This window comes from Typopeltis vanoorti, chromosome 20 (genome assembly GCF_054136105.1).
Source record: "Typopeltis vanoorti isolate ZY-2024b chromosome 20, IOZ_Tvanoo_1.0, whole genome shotgun sequence".
Classification (NCBI taxonomy): domain Eukaryota; kingdom Metazoa; phylum Arthropoda; class Arachnida; order Uropygi; family Thelyphonidae; genus Typopeltis; species Typopeltis vanoorti.
The window spans coordinates 7,517,971-7,536,506 of NC_143568.1; the positions used below are offsets into that span (position 1 = coordinate 7,517,971).

The 18,536-nt window shown below is 34.2% G+C and overlaps 1 protein-coding gene across 1 annotated transcript in view; it reads right to left on the minus strand.

Annotated features, from left to right (window-relative positions):
• Positions 1-18,536, minus strand: part of LOC150095215 (tyrosine-protein kinase Fyn-like) — a 269,513-nt gene that overhangs the window by 191,253 nt on the left and 59,724 nt on the right. Inside the window, exon 4 of the mRNA XM_090410832.1 lies at positions 7,523-7,756. Coding sequence (XP_090266958.1) covers positions 7,523-7,748 — 226 coding nt within the window. The 5' untranslated portion in view covers positions 7,749-7,756. The remainder of the gene's footprint in view (positions 1-7,522; positions 7,757-18,536) is intronic.

Below are 18,536 nucleotides of genomic sequence, written 5' to 3' on the forward strand. Positions count from 1 at the left end.
CAATATCTGATTTTTCACCGGCAAGAAAATAGAAGAATGGGGATATGCCTGGAGTGGTGGGAGGAAATTATCTTATATTATCAATAAAATAGAAAATTAAAAATGTTAGGAAGAACAAAAACAAAGTTAGCAGGGCCAATGGTTTATGAAGTGATGAATTCTTGGGATGCATAAGTCCTACAATTTATTCAATTCCTTGTGGCAACTGTAGCCTCACCAATGCCTCCACCCCATATACTATTACTCAGCACCACTATTCTAGCACACTTTGGCAGTAGATATGATACTGTACACTACCTAGAAGCTCCTTGAATAAAACTCTATTCTCTAAATAGAAGAAATGAAGAACTCTTCATGAAAACTGCTGTAATCCTAAATATCTCTCTTATATTACGAGGGGGGGGGGGATGGAAGAAGACAAAACTTTTACTCTAAAGTTCAAAAGTAGATTTAGTCACTTCAAGACTCAAATAAGTAAAGCATGATGAGGCAATGAAATTCATTTAAAAGATAAAAAAAGAAGATAAAAACTCAAACTTCTACCTTAGTGGAAGTTCATGAATTTTCATTTTCCTCTGAGTTGTGTTACTGTCACACTTCAAGTCCTGTATGCTCAACTTTTAGCAGGCTAAGGTATTAATTCCAAACATTGAAATTGTCAGTTTGCTTGGCTAAGTAAAGAGCATCTCCATTCTCCACCTTTTTTTATCTTCAAGAATGATAGCTTAATCCATACCAGCTGGATAAACCAGGCATTACCAACAAAGCACACCAAAATAAATGGGAAAGACAGAGGATTATATTACTACAATCAGAGTTCACCAGTTCAAGAAAGCCTGAGTATTCAGTTCCACAGCATTTCAGATCTCTGTAGTTTAGCCCAGTTAGGTACCACAAGTTCTGTATTCTAGAATCTAGAACCCCCCACCCCACACACACACCTCTCTGCTTTTCAGGTCCATCATGTGGTTTAGATCTGTCGATTACAATGGTCTCAACTAACTAGGTGGTTAGTAAAATTATTGAAAACCAATGCATATCGAGGTAACTCATGGTACAGATGGGACAATCTTCTAGAGGCAGAGCACTTCATTTTGCTCCACTCCTTGGTGCAGAAATAGATTTCTTTCCAATATTTATCATACCTCATCTTCTTTGTTTACTTTTAAGTTTCATGCTAAAAATGTTTGTGATTATATGAAATATTATATGTTACAAATAGATGCTAGCTTAGTTGGCAGTGCATGCTCCACAAACAATAGGTTGCTGGCTCAAATCCTGCCATGGCACAGATGCTTGCAAAAGCTTAAATGGCAGATCACCACCCTTCTCAGAAACCTAAAGTAGCTTAAAAAAAGTGTCACATTGGTCTCTAAAGCAAAGGAACTGGATTATATAGCCTTTATATAAATAAAGCTGATATAGTAGGAAGTCAACTGAATAAATTTATATGGAATAAGAGAAATTAGTCAAAACACTAAATTAACTGTATACAAGAGAGTGTTCAAACCGTTAACTTATGGATCTGAGAGCTGGGATAGAAGTAAAACACTTGACCAGACTGGAGACCGCAGATATGAGAGTCCTGAGAAAGATATCATATTATAAACGAGGAAATTAGAAAAGAACTCGACATTAGCATCCAGGAATGTGTTAGCAGAGCTAATCTAAGGTAGTATGGTCACAAACAGAATGGGAGAGGAAAGATTAGCAAAACAAGTGTTCTCTGCTAGGTTGGCAGGAAAAAGACCCAGAAGAAGACCAAAATATAGATGGATTGATACAGTAAAACGTGCCTTAGAAGATAGAAATATAAGATCTGATAATGTTGGAGTCTTGTCAGTTAACAGGTTGATTTGGAGGAAAATTGCAGATAAGAAGTTAGTAATGATGTAAGTTTTTCATGTAATACTATCATATCCTGTACATCCCTTGAGGGTACATATCAGGAATTTGATAAGGTTTACAATCTTTTATGGGTAAGATTATCATAATTTTTTTTTACATTTTTGTTATTACATAATTAAACTATTACAGAGACTGGACATTTACATGTGAAATAAATCATCTTTGATACACATCCTCTGCAAAAAACTACAGAAGATTTGATTAAGACTTATTATTATTAAGTCTACTTAATAAGAACATTAAGTAGACATGTACACACATGACAATTTATATTTATTTTGTGCAAAAAATTTAACTTTTTAATTAAATTTATGTTAATAAATATTTTTTGTATAAGAAATTCATATTTATTAACAGTTCATAAAAAAACAAATGCTACTAAATAACATGAAATTCAAAAAACATATTTGAACATGAAAGTTGTGTCAAGCATAAAGGTGATGCAAATTATATTCATTTCTACAGTTTAATTATTATTTAAAAAAAAAAAAAAAAAATACAAATACCACTCATGAAAATTTGTAAACCTGTGTATATTAGAATCATTGCTGGGATGATGGTTAGAAAATCCAGAAATCCTGCTTTAAAGACCAAACATGGAAGTTTTTAAGTAACTTCAAAGTCTCCAATAAGCATGGTGGCAATTTCACACCAGGCAACAAAAATCATCTACCACCTAAAGATATTTCATAAACAACCATACAGGCTGTGGATTCAGTTTCCACTGAATCCACAGCCAGTTAGGTGGAGAATGCAGTTGCACTTTACTAAGCCAAGCACTGAATCCACAGCCTGTCAGGTGGAAAATGGAGATGCTCTTTACTTAGCCAAGCAAACTGACAATTTCAATGATTGGAATTAATACCTTAGCCTGCTATTTAACTCTTCAAAAAAAAAATTATTTTTTGTTTACTGCTTTGTATTTCAGCTGACCTTTCTAAAGACAGAAATTTCTTACACTTCCTTTCCTAGAATCTAGATCACAGTACAGATAAGCTGAAATGCCCATTCACTCTAATAGGGTATCTGTTCCCATTCAGTTAATTTTAATTTAATTTATTATATTTAATTTATTAAATACTCTATTTTCTTTGACTGTTACTCTTTACTAATTCATCTGAAAATCAAGACATATGTAGAAGAATTCATTATAAAATATTAATAACACAAACATATTTAGTATTTTTATTATAAAAATCTTTCGACTAAGTTTCCAAGACTCCAAAGTGTTACACAAAAGTTACTTTCTTCTAGAAAGACTATACAAAGAAAGTAGTGAAGCACACATTATAACCCGAATCTGAACAAAAACGTTGCCTAAAACTTTCTCAATTTTGGAAGTTATATTAACCAATATTCACCATTCATGTGTTCCATAATTGTAATTAAATTTTGTTTATTATTTAAAAATAATTAACTAAATCAATTTATTGTAATTTATTTTAAATATCTATTAATACAGATCACACTATTCTCCTGCAGCTGATATTGCACATAATATCACATGCTGTCAATTAAATTGTTCTTTGAGTTTTCCTATAACTATATTGACAATGGCTATGAACCTTAGCTGAAAATTTTAAAATAAAAATATTAAATGTAAGGTTTCTGGTATTAACATTTTATAATTCGTTTACTCTTTACTAAATATCATCATCATCATCAAATTCCTGATATGTACCCTCAAGGGATGTACAGGATATGATAGTTATGATTGACACTTTACACCGTATCAATCCATCTATATCTTGGTCTTCCTCTGGGTCGTTTTCCTGCCAACCTGGCAGAGAACACTTGTTTTGCTAATCTTTCCTCGCCCATTCTGTTTAAGTGACCATACCACCTGAGATTAGCTCTGCTAACGCATTCCTGGAAGCTGACAATGTCAAGTTCTTTCCTAATATCCTCTTTTTTAATATGATATTGCCATTGATGCCATCTGTTCACGCCTATAATCTTTCTCAGTACTCTCATATCTGTGATCTCTATTCTTTGGTCAAGAGTTTTTATTTCTGACCCAGCTCTCAGATCCATAAGTTAAAAGTGGTTTGAACAGTCTTGTATACAGCTAATTTAGTGTTCTGACTAATTTCTCTCTTATTCCATATGAATTTATTCAATTGACTGCCTACTATATCAGCTTTGATCATTCTGTTGTCTATTTCCATATTTAATTTACCATCTTCACTAAAAATCGTGTCTAAGTAGCTGAAATGTTTTACTTGTTCCAAAGGTTCCCAGTTCACAACACAGTTGACATTTTCAACAATTCTACCTATTTTCATTGTCTTTGTCTTTTTAATGCTGACCTTCATACCATATATATTACAACATTTATTCAATTCAGTCAGAGAATCTTGCAAACTTGTAGCGGATTTATTTAGAAGTATAACATCGTCCGCATAAAGCAAATTGACATCTCCAATTCTGACCTCATGTTTAATACCACTTTCCTTATAAATCCATATAGATAATGAATAACAGAGGGGATAATGCACATCCTTGTCTCACACCAGATTTAACATTAAACCATCTTCCTGTACTTACTTCAATTCTAACTGCTGACTTACAACTCAAATAAAGACTAAGTATTGCTTGATATAATGCCCCATTGACACCATATAACTGTAGCGTATTGAATAGCTTCTCTCTTGGCACCTTGTCATATGTCTTTTCCAGATTGACAAAACTTAAATACAGATCTTTGTTATATTCCTATGCTTTCTCAACTATTTGTCGTAAAGTGAAGATCTGATCCTGCAACCTCTATTTGGCCTGAATCCAGCTTGTTCTTCACCAAGCTTTTCTTTCACAACTCTTCTCAATCGTTGTTGTAAAGGTAAAATCTCATCCTAACAGTCTCTATTTGGCCTGAATCCAGCTTGTTCTTCACCAAGCTTTTCTTCCACAATTCTTCTTAACCGTTTCTCAAGTATACTGGCATAGATCTTGCCAGGAACACTCAGTAGGGAAATACCTCTGTAATTCTCACATTCAGTATTATTTCCCTTTTTATATATGGGTACTATTAGAGCTCTACTCCAATCATCGGGAATTCGTCCCTCTGTCCAGGCTTTCTGAACTATGCAGTGCAGCCAAGGTAAGACTTTTATACCATCATACTTCAGCATTTCTGGTTGAATATCATCTACTCCTACTGCCTTTCCACATTTGAAGCATTTGATGGCTTTTTCTACTTCTTCAAGTATGGATATGTATTCCTGACCGTATGCCTGTTGAGTGTTTTTTACCACTGTGCTATCACTGCTTGTTTCATTTAGCAATTTTTCGAAGCAATTACTGCATACTTCAATGATATCTTTTTCTCCCGTTTTCATGTCACCTTTATCATCTCTCACTCTTTCTTCCATTTCTAAGCTTCTTCAACAACCTCCAGAATATCTTACACCTTCTTAATATTTATTTTCTATGTTTATGCCAAAGTCCTCCCATGGCTTTTGTTTAGCTAGTTTTACACAGTGTTTAGCTTTCTTACATTTGTCTCTGTATTCTCTCAGAGCACAAGCTGACTTATTTGCCAGGAACTTTTGATATGCTTTCCTCTTTTCCTTCACTGCCTCTTTAACTTCCTGTGTTAAAATCATGGAGTTCTGATTTTTCTATCCTTGCAGACAACCTCACCTTATGCCTCTTTGGCTGAATCAATCAGTGTTTTCTTCGAGGCTTGCCACTGAATCTCCAAGGTTTGGTTCCTGTTCTCAAACTCTTTCACTTTTTCTTCAATAATCTTTGTGTATTTTAGTCTACAGTTCACATCTGAGAGCTGCTCAACTTTTATTTGCTTTAAAACTTTTTTACATGTTATTCTTTTCAATATGAAATTCAATTTTATCCTGCTCAAGACTAAATAGTGATCGCTTCCAATTTCAAATCCTCTGTACACTCTGGTGTCCTGCACCAGGGAGAAAATATCACTATCAGCAATGACATAGTCAATGAGACTTTTCTTATTCCTTGCATCTCCTCTCCGTGTAAATTTGTGCACATTTTTATGTTGGAATATGGTGTTAGTAATAACCAGTCCATATCCTGAGCAGAAATCCAACAGGTATTTGCCATTATTATTAGGTTTGCTCTTTTCTCCAAATTTTCCCAAATATTTTTGTATGTCTGACAATCATTTCCTACTCTGCTATTTAGATCCCCAACAAGGAACAACTTTTCATTTTTCATTGTGTCAGCTGCTTTTTCTAAAGCCTCAAAAAATTCCTTCACTTCTACCTTAGTAGAACCTTCTGTGGGACCATAGGCAAAAAATAAGTCTCATTGTCCAGTTCCCCATTCTGATATTTGCACACATCACTCGAGATTGCCTGCCATTCAAGAAGATTAGCCTCGTATTTTGTGTTTAATATTATGGCTACTCCTTCTTTTCCTTGATTGTCATTTCCTGAATATAACATTTTGTATTTATTGCTCAGAAAGATCTCACCAGTTTTTGTCTTTTTTGTTTCAGTCACCCTAATGATATCGATCTGGTACTTATCTAATTCTTCAGCTAGCTCCATTTCTTTGCCATTAAGACTTCTTATGTTGATAGTACCAATCTTTATCTCTGGCGATGTTGAGATGGGATGTGCTTTCAGATTTGTTCCAGTAGCTGACTTTTTTGCTGTTCGTCCTGGTTCCCTAGTGAAAACAACATCAGGGAACCAAGCATTCACTAAATATATCATCTTGAAAAATCATAAAAATCAAGTGGATATTAGATCCAGCATTATTTCAAATGCTGAATGTAGAAACAAGAAAGTTTAGTAAAATTAATAAGTTGACCAGAGAGCTTACTGGAATACACTCACCGGCATTTATAAGTTGCCTTAGCACGAACCATTTAGAAAACACGAACGTTACTCAGGTGTCCATATATTCGCTTTCTAATTAGTCCTTTTTTGATAAGGTTTCACTGGCCTGACATCTGCTTTGAACTGGTTAGTTCTCTTCAGAAACCAGGCAGAAACCTTCTTAAGAGAGCACAAACTCTCTTTTAACACTAAGGAACTTGAAACGTTAGAGAAGTGTATTATTCATAAGTGAAATCTCAGACCCAAACGTGGAGAAGCCCAAACGTCTTCTCCACGTTTGGGTCTGCCTCCCACTGACGAGACCTCAATAAAGGTCGAAACCAGTCTGGGTAGTGGCCATTCCCTTAATGCATAGCAGTATATATGTCCGCAAGGAGATGTGCTTTGCATTATAGGAGATACTGAGACAAGGAGTGATGAGAGCTTGGTCCACCTTTGCTCGAAGTTGCCTGGTGTTGCACCACCTTACCTCAGTCCTGAAGATATTTTCAGGTGCAAACTTTGTTTGCTTACACTTGGATAAAGGATTAAACTAAATTTATTATCTTATAAATAAATAATGTTCTGGTCAAAATGTATACGATTACAGCAATATACGTGTATTTATTCCTTTTGTGTATGTCTAGAAACAGAACTTAGACAAAGGTAAAAACAACACCTTATTTTATTGAGGAGAAGGGTAACAAAGTGGCAATTTAAATGTTTATGGCAAAATGAAATACACAACTTCAATTAATTAAATTTTGATTTAGCAAAACTTTACTTTTCTGCATTAAGTATTATTAACAAACCTGCTACACTTCCAGACCTTGTTAAGTCGTGATTTGGATAGTGCATATTGTTTATCTGACCTAAACCCGTTGTTGGAGATTTTGTATATCTCAACTCAGGAGGATTTGATAAATTTTTTGGGATCCCACAGCCATTTCCTCTTGAAAATTCGAAAGGATCTGTAAAACTTTCTTTACTTGAAGATCGAGGAATATCTTCTGAACCCGAAGAAAAGCAATTTCCCATGACGTTCACTACAAATAACAGAACCAATAAATTTACTTAATAAGAAAAATAATAAATTTATTTAAAATCACGTCACAAATATCATGAGAAAGATTATATATATATATATATATATAATTATAAAATCTATTTGTGTATGTGTGTGTAACTGTGCACAAAAGGTTGAAATAATTATACAGTACTGGGTAAAGAGAAAACAAACACTGCATAAGTTATTTGTCATGAAGACTAAACATGCATTCAGTAATTAAAGACTTGTTTATTAACAAGTTGGGATTGAAATTGGGTGATAAGCAACTTACCACTTAGTTATTATATAGAATGAATACAAAATGCAATATTTGTAATATCTCTCTCTTTCTCTCTTTCTGCATGTATATGTGTGTATATATCATAAAACAATTTTGCCAAATGCAGAGGAATGCAACAATGTTTCTGTGACAGTAGGTTTTACTTTCAATAGCTTTGTGGTAAGATGCCAAACATTAATTATACTTGCCAATATTTACTTTGCAACCAAGTGAAAAAAACTTTCTACAATGTCTAAATGTTATGCTTTGGAGTATAACATTTGATTATTTTGCTTCCCCAGTTCAAAAAAAAAGATGTAGCACAAAAGTAATCAACATTTTAGTATATTACATGTATCAAGAACTAAGTACAGATTAACTTAAAAAGCACTAAACAATTAAATTAAAGCAACAATCTTATACTAATTTTTTTCCCATTTTCATAACATTCAGATGTTTGTCAACAGTTAAAATATCAGGTCATCATATTTTTAAATTTTTCTGCATTGCAAAACTTTCATATAATTTATAGGTTTATCAGCCCACATCACATAGAATACTACAAATAGGTATAGGTTTTAATAAGTTACAGTTTTTAACTTCAATGTTTAAGAAGAAATTTAAGTTCTTTGTTAATATCTTCTTCACAGAGTAGGGAGTGAGCACGTTTGCCTAGTGTAGATATAATGCCAAGTTTTTCAGGTGGATAGTTCTTACAACCTCTCAGCAAAATTGTTATTCAAAACAAACAGTTAATATGCTACTACTTCAATCCACTTCCTTGCGATATTGAAGATAGAAATAGTGAAAAAGGCTACATATCCCTATGATATATCAGTTCTATTTCATCAAAATTAGCCAAAAATCATGACATCTAGATCTCTTTCATTCCCCTACTTAAACCTCGTTCCTTGCTCAGAATGTCCAAACAAAAACATAACAACCTGAAATATCCCAGCATTTACCGTACTTAGTGCAAATGCAACATACCTTATTTTAGCCAGATTGAAAAATCCATTGAATTACATCTAGAGGAACATAAAAGAGATGTCATATATGGTAGCAGAACCAGAACAAGTGCTCTGTTGAACCATGTCCTGAATTGTGCTGATGTTAACGACAAAAGCTCTATCATTCATTGAGTCATATGGGACAAATAAGAAAATATCTTTCGATGCTATGAACTGGAAAGAAGAATTGTAGAATCCTACATCCAGTACATCTCAACACTAACCTCAGCTATAATCTCTCAGACTATCATTGCTCTGCTATCCAACTGTGGTGTGCACGAGACCTTGAATGTGTGTGCATACCCAACAATGAAGAGATACGCAGAAAGGCTTCAAAATGTTAATACGTTAACACTTTAATGTACAGATTTTCTCTCACAATGTTTGTTGGTATTTCCCTTATGTTATGCACCTGAAGAAGTCTTCTAAGAAGATGAAACTAATTGTGCAGTTTATTTAAATTTAAAAAAATGTTTTCTATTTTTTTTACTCTCTCGGGTTATAGTCATTTAATCTTTTCAAAAATATGTCTCTCAGCTGAGTAAATCAATCATAACACACACACACACACACACACACACACACACACACACACACACACATTTACATATGTTTTGCTGAAACATGCAATGTAATGTAATCAAGCAGATAAAATTTCTCTCCTAAAGATATTTCTAAATCATTCTAAAATACTTTTCAGAGTTTATTGTGATGACTGGGAAAGTTTACAGAAGTTCTATGAAATCGAAAATGAAAACTTGAGTAGTGCAAAAAAAAAATTTTTTTTTTTGCACAACTCAAGTTGACGTTAACAACGATAGTTTTTGACATAAAATTATTAACCATAATCAAATATTAAATTAACTATGTTTTTTTTTAGGAGAAGAGGCATAATTTTTATGAGTGAATAAACTGCAATTTAAATTATATTTATTGACATAAATATAAAAACTACTATATTTCAATTCACAATATTTTACATTACTTTTTCAACCACCAAAAAAACATACAGGACTTGAAAAATTTTGTGCTTGTGCACCAGTCAGTCAAACATGTCACTAGTCAGACGTCAAATTGGGTGTACACCACAGTCACCTAATACATCATAATCATGTGTTTAATCCAAGATCGGGTCAATTCATAAGCTTTTGTTAATGCTATGGCTAATTTTTATGCTGGATAAAACTACCAGTTTTGAAGTACTATGCATTAGTGTGTTTATCAGTTGGTAAAGAAAAAATTCATGCATTTTATAACTGATACAGAAATATTTATTTATTTTATTAATCATACCATTTACTACACTTTTGCTTCTAACACTTATGACTTAAATTGTTTTTATTGAAAAAAAAAGGTCTTCTCTGCCATTATAAATAAATGTTGAAAACATTCAGTATAGTATGGGTGGCGCTAGTGTCATCTTGAGTAGCAGAGGCAGTAAATGTGTTGCTCAGCCAAGTTATTTTTTAGCAGATATTAGTTAAATTATTATATATATCTGTTGGTATTTCGATTATTTTTGACTGTGTAGTTAAGTCTTGTTCTTTTAGTTATCTATTATTATATAATATTCTGTTTAAAATTGTTTTCCATTATACCAATTCACCACAAACTCTTGGCCTTTTCTAACCATGTGGTTAGTTATCATGGGGTCAGACACCAGGTTATTAACAATTTTTTTCAAAATTAAGGAAGAATAATAAATGTATATCCTTGGTATCAAATTATTATTTGATACCAAGTACAATTATAAGTAGAATTAGCATGGTGTTGGTATTTTGCTGCTTTTTAAGATCTATCTCAACAGAAGTGATATATTAATAAGAATAAATAAGGCATATAGAAAAACAAAATGCAGGGAGGAAAAAACTGTACTTTTATTTTCGATCGTCTAAGGCACTTTGTACCGTATCAATCCACCTATATCTTGGTCTTCCTCTGGATCATTTTCCTGCCAACCTGGCAGAGAACACTTGTTTTGCTAATCTTTCCTCGTCCATTCTGTTCAAGTGACCATACAACCTGAGATTAGCTCTGCTAACACATTCCTGGATGCTGACAATGTCAAGTTATTTCCTAATATCCTTGTTTTTAATATGATATTGCTATTGATGCCATCTGTTCATGCCCATAATCTTTCTCAGGACTCTCATATCTGCGGTCTCTAGTCTTTGGTCAAGTATTTTACTTCTGACCCAGCTCTCAGATCCATAAGTTAAAACTGGTTTGAACACTGTCTTGTATACAGCTAATTTTGTGTTCCGACAAATTTCTCTCTTATTCCATATGAATTAATTCAATTGACTTCCTATCATACCAGCTTTGTTGCTTCTGTTGTCTATTTCCATATTTAATTTACCATCTTCACTAAAAATCGTGCCTAAGTAGCTGAAATGTTTTCCTTGCTCCACAGGTTCCCCATTCAAAACACAGTTGACATTTTCAACGATTCTACCTATTTTCATCGTCTTTGTCTTTTTATTACTAACCTTCATACCATATCTATTACAACAGTTATTCGATTTAGTCAGGGAATCTTGCAAATTTGTAGCGGATTTTTTTCGAAATTAAGGAAGAGACCCCCTTTCCTTAAAAAGCCTGTCAACCTTATTTCAAGGAAGAATAATAAATGTTTAATACCACTTTCTTCATAATGTGATCCAGATAAGGAATAACAGAGAGGATAATGTACATCCTTGTCTTACACCAGATTTAACATTAAACCACCATCTTCCTGTACTTCCTTCAATTCTAACTGCTGACTTGCAACTCAAATAAAGAATAAGCATTGCTTGATATAATGCCCCATTGACACCATTTAAATGTAGTGTATTGAATAGCTTCTCTCTTGGCACCTTGTCGTATGCCTTTTCCAGATCGACAAAACTTAAATATGGATCTTTGTCATATTCCCATGTTTTCTTGACTAATTCTCGTAAAGTGAAAATCTGATCCTGACAGCTTCTATTTGGCCTGAATCCAGCTTGTTCTTCACCAAGCTTTTCTTCCACAATTCTTCTCAACCATTTCTCAAGTATTTTGGCATAGATCTTGCCAGGAACACTCAGTAGGGAAATACCTCTGTAATTCCCAAATTCAGTTTTATTTTCCTTTTTTTTTATATATGGGTACTATTAGGGCTCTATTAAATCATCAGGAATTCGTCCCTCTGTACAGGACCTCTGAACTATGCAGTGCAGCCACTGTAAGACCTTATACCACCATACTTCAGCATTTCTGGTTTAATATCATCTACTCCTGTTGCCTTTCCACATTTCAAGCCTTTGATGGCATTTTCTACTTCAAGCATATATTCCTGACTGCATGCCTGATCAGTGTTTTTTGCCACTCTGCTGCCATCACTGCTTGTTTCATTTAGCAGTTTTTCAAAGTAATTACTCCATACTTCAAAGATATCTTTTTCTCCTGTTTTCATTTCACCTTTATCATCTCTAACTCCTTTTACAGCACTCTTTTCTCCATTTCTAAGCTTCTTCAACAACCTCCAGAATATCTTACCACCTTCTTGATATTTATTTTCTATGTTCTTGCCAAAGTCCTCCCATGACTTTTGTTAGCTAGTTTTACACAGTGTTTAGCTTTCTTACATTTGTCTCTGTATTCTCTAAGAGCACAAGCTGACTTATTTGCCAGGAACTTTTGATATGCTTTCTTCTTTTCCTTCACTGCCTCTTTAACTTCCTGTGTCCACCATAGAGTTCTGATTTTTTTATCCTTGCAGACAACCTCACCTCATGCCTCTCTGGCTGAATCAATCAGAGTTTTCTTCAAAGTTTGCCACAGAATCTCCAAGGTTTGGTTCTTGTTCTCAAACTCTTTCATTTTTATCCCAATAATCTTTGTGTATTTTAATCTACAGTTCACACCTGAGAGCTACTCAACTTTTATTCGCTTTAAAACTTTCTTACATGGCATTCTTTTCAATATGAAATTCAATTTTATCCTGCTCAAGACTAAATAGTGATCACTTCCAATTTCAAATCCTCTGTACACTCTGGTGTCCTGCACCAGGGAGAAAACATCCCTATCAACAAAAACATAATCAATGAGACTTTCCTCTTATTCCTTGCCTCTTCTCTCCATGTGAATATGTGTACATTTTTATGTTGGAACAGAAAGTTTGCACTGTGAAATGGAGTTTTTTCTCTAGTGCACAATAGAAGTTATCACTGATTGGTAACTCTCTGTATTTTTGCAACTTAATTCATTGATCAAATTAAATGCAATTCAATTTGTGCAGCTTATAAAAGAAAAATAATCATATTTCTTAATAAATATGAATCTAATGAAAATTTATATAAAAACAACAACAAATGCAGACGATGATATACTTCTAAATAAATCCACTAGAAGTCTGCAAGATTACTTGACTAAACTGAATAACTGGTGTAATAGATATGGTATGAAAGTCAGCAATAACAAAACAAAGACAATGAAAATAGGCAGAATCATTGAAAATGTGAACTGCACTGTATATGGAGAACCTGTGGAACAAGGAAAACATTTCAGCTACTTCGGCACGATTTTTAGTGAAGACGCTAAATTAAATATAGAAATAGACAACAGAATCAACAAAGCTTGTATGGTAGGAAGTCAATTGAATAAATTCATATGGAATGAGAGAGAAATTAGTCAGAACACTAAATGAACTGTATACAAGACAGTGTTCAAACCAGTTTTAACTCATGGATCTGAGAGGTGGGTCAGAAGTAAAACACTTGATCAAAGACTAGAGACCGCAGATATGAGAGTCCTGAGAAAGATAAGAGGCACAAACAGATAGCATCAACGGCAATATCATATTAAAAAAGAGGGTATTAGGAAAGAACTTGACATTGTCAGCATCCAGGAATGTGTTAGCAGAGCTAATCTCAGGTTGTATGGTCACTTGAACAGAATGGACGAGGAAAGATTAGCAAAACAAGTGTTCTCTGTCAGGTTGTCAAGAAAACCACCCAGACGAAGACCAAGATATAGGTAGATTGATATGGTAAAAAGTGCCTTAGACGATAGAAATATAAGATCTGATAATGCTGGATTCTTGACAAGTAACAGACTGATTTGGAGGAAAATTATAGATAGGAAGTTAGTAATGATGTAAATTTTTCATGTAGTACTATCATATCCTGTACACCCCCTTGAGGGTACATGGCAGGAATTTGATGATGATGAACAATAACATCAAAAAAGAGTTCTTATTGCAGAAATTATTTATTAAATATAAAAAACTTTAATTAATACTTTGCTATATTTCAGCAATGTTACATTGCCACCATCAGGAATAACAAAAAAAAAAAGAAGAGTCATGCATGCGAGCACTAACACTGAGCAAATGAAGCTCGATAAAGGCAACAGAAGTCAGGCTTGGAGTCCTAAATAGTGTCCCTTACAGCGCTAAATTAGGTTGTCTTGGCCATTGGTCTGACGATCTTAAAATGTGTGCTTTCCCAATTTGTAGCATGCACCCAAATATGCTGAGGTTTGGAAAGTTTTTCAAAGCTGAGGCAGATTCGACGAATAGTCTTTTGTGCTTGTATTTGAAGCGGTGTAACAGCGTGGCCTTTTTTTCAGCGTATTCTGTGGGTGGCTGTCCTAAACATGGTCAGCAAGTCCTGAGCGGCTGTATTGGTGGAACCAGATGTAGTCCTTGTGTTCAGATATCATGATATTGGCTGTCCTGCCTGTTTGGCTGTAGTAGGGCAGTTTGTAACTGCAAGAGATGGAAAAAAGTGATTGGTCTTTGGTGGAGCAGATAAGAGATGCCAATTTCTTATGTGGTCTGTAAATGGTTGTAAGGTCATACTTCCTTAGGATTTTCGTTAATTTTTCAGATGAGCCCCAGATAATAGAATGGATATATTTTGAGTAATCTCTGCTTTTGAAGGGGGGAGAAGATGGGGGTTGCTGTTATATGGTTTTATTAATTTGGGGATTTGTAGCCATTGATTAAGAAAGTGTTAAGAATGTGGTCAAGTTCAGTAGTTATGGCACTGTTATCTGAACAGATAAATTTTGTCCTGTTATACAGAGTTTCTATAATCCCATATTGTTGGGAGTGGGAGATGGTATGACTGCTGGTGAATGTATCTACCTGTATGTGTAGGTTTTCTGTACACAGAGAATGCCAGGGATCCACCAGGCTGGCATGTAATCAGAGTATCTAGGAATGGGAGACTGTTGTTGTTTTCCCTTTTCCAAGGTAAACTGGATCCTGGAACGTTGATTGTTTAGGTGTGTATCCAGGCCATGCAATCAAATGGAGAACACATCACCACGTAGCGTAGCCAGACAGTTGGTTTGTGTGGGGCAGAGTTTAAGGCATTTATTTCAAAGGGTCTCCCATAAAGAAGTTGGCCAGAGATAAAGAAAATGGAGAACATGGCAGTTCCCTCTATCTGTTTGTAGAATTTTCCTTGCCAAACGAAACAGTCCGAGTTCATGGTAAACTGAAATAGGTTTGAGATATCAGGAGGAAATATGGCTTGAATGAGGTCTAAGGTATCTTTGAGTGGGATATTAGTGAATATGGAGACATCAAAACTGACCATTATGTCAGTATATTGGAGTGTGAGGTTTTCTACACTGGCTTTAAAGTGGTCTGAGTTTTTTTTTGTGTGTATGTATTGTATATTGTGTGAGCACGTTGGCTAAATGTTTGACTAATTTGTATGTGGGTGAATCAATGCCATCCACAATGGGATGTAATGGCACATTTTGTTTATGGATTTTTTGTAGTCCGTATATCAACGGGGGAGGGGTCTAGAGTTCTAAGGTTTTAGTCTATAACATCCATGGGCCAAAAGATAACCCTCTTTAAGAAGCCTATGGAGTACTTTGATTTGTGTGCTGGTGGGATCATAGTCATTAGGGAGGTAAATAGAACGATCTAGTAGTAAAGAGGCAAGCTTACCTGAGTAATCTGATTTGGTTTAAAACTACAGTGGCATTTCCCTTCTCCACATGTGCAATTATTATTCTGTTGTTGCTTTAATCTCATGCAGAGCATCAAATTCATTTTTTGATAGGTTACTTTCTGGCAGTTTAGCTTGGGTGGGAACACTGGCTACATCCAGTCTGATGTTGTTGGCAATATGGTCAAGAAGGCTGCAGATGCCTCATTCTACTTGTATCATTCACCAGCAGTTATCCTCCACCCTCTCAATAATATGAGATTATAAAAACCCTATATAACAGGGCAAAATTAATCTGTTTGGATAACGGTGCCCTAACTACTGAACTTAACCATATCCTTAACACTTTCTTAGCCAATAGCTACAAACCCCCCAAAAACAATAAAACCATGTAACAGCAACATATCCCCTCTCCTCCCCTTCAAAGCAGAGATTACTCAAAATCTATCACCATTCCATATATCCATGGCACATCCGAAAAGTTAACAAAAATCCTAAGGAAATATGACCTTACAACCAGTTACAGACCACATAAGAAATTGGTATGAAAAAGTATGAAAGACTATTCATTGAATCTGTCTCAGCTTTGAAAAACTTTCCAAACCTCAACAAATTCGGGTGCATGAGACTTCTGTTGCCTTTATTCAGCCTCATTTGCTAAGTGGTAGTGCCTACATGCGCATATCGATGTTTTTGCGATCCCTGATGATGGCAATGTAACATTACCAAAATATTGGAAGGTATTAAAGTTTTTTTTATTAATATTCTAGTATACATTGTAATTGCCTGAAAAATTAAAAGGTATGTATAACTAACGTATATGCTTATCTACAAGAAATGAATGCTGTGATGATTTTTAACTGCTTTCAATTTTACAAAAACTGACTGATGAAAATACAGTTTTTCATGACTGCTATATTCATAATTCCAAAGTGAGAAAAAAAAAAAAGCCCCCCCCCCATACTATGATTGTATATTTTGTTTTGTGAAAAGTCATGATTTTTTCTTTATTTCCTTTTTTGTTGTATTACATGTCTTCAGTACTACCACTTGTAATAAATAAAAATATATATATATAAATTAATAGCGTTTTTAATGAAATTTGTGATTCAACACCAAAAGCATATTGTTGGTAAAGATTCACATAATCAACACAACAATAGTGGCAGTTTAGCATATGGTTGTGCATCACAGGAACCGATTATAGGAGGAAAAAATCTACAATCCATAATACAGAAATCATTGTGTCTTTGATTTCTTGTTCATTGCATGTTCTTGTTTATTATGTGAATTTCTTCCTGACCAGCTTGGCAATAATAAATGAGAATGAAAGGGTTCTATAAGTTCATGACCTTCATAGAAAAGCAGTTTTATGGAAGACAGAATACTTACTATCTGATTTGAATTCAACAAATAAAATTATAAATATCATGTTTTCATTGAAGAACAAAAACAAGGCAGCAGTATTCTAATTCACAGGAGTTCATCTATTTTGATCTTCTGTGCCTATGTAATGATTAAATATATACATGAGGTTGAAAACCAATGGATATTCATAATTCCAAAGTGAGAAGAAAAAAAAAGCCCCCCCCCCGTTGACGTCTTGTATACAGCTGATAAAAAATAAAATAAAACAAAAAAGAAACACTAACCATCAGTTTGGTATCTATGCAAATAGCATTCTCTTCCTCTTTCATTTCTTTCTCATCAATAAATCAAACATTTATGAGAGCCAATTTATAGTTGTCCCAACTGGAAATCGGTTTTCAACTGGAAAATGTCCCAACTCAACTTCATCAGAGTTCAAGATTGGTACTATCAATATAAGAAGCATCAATAGAAAAAAAAATGGAACTAGCAGAAGAATTTGATAAGTACCAGGTCAACATAACAGGCATGACTGAAATAAAGACGACAAAAAGAGGTGAGATCTTTCTAAGTAGTAAATACAAAATGCTATATTCAGGCAATAATCATAATCAGGAAAAAGAGGGAGAAAGTATTCAACACTAAATATGAGAAAATATTCTTGAATGGCAGGTAATATATCAAGTAGAGTTATATAGGCAAATATCAGAATGCAGAACTGGACAACAAGACTTATTTGTGCTTATGGTTCAATCATAAGTATAAGGCTATCGTTCAACATTTATTGTTCTACCAAGGAAGAAATGGAGGAATTTTCTGAGGCATTAGAGAAAGCAGCTGGCTCAAAAGGGAAAAAAAAAAAAAGTTGGTCCTTGTTGGAGATCTAAACAGCAGAGGAGGAAATGATTACCAGTAGATGTTTTTCCACTGTTTCAGGACATAAGAGTATACAGAGGATTTGAAATAGGAAGTGATCACTATTTAGTGTTGAGCAGGATAAAATTGAATTTTATATTGAAAAGAAGTGCGTGTAAGAAAGTTTTAAAATGAATCAAGGTTGAGCAGCTTTCAGAGGTGAGTTATATACTCAAATGAGCAAAAATCATTGAAGAAAAAAATGAAAGAATTTGAAAACAAAAACCAAACCTTGGGGATTGAATGGCAAATCCTGAAGAAAACATCGACTGA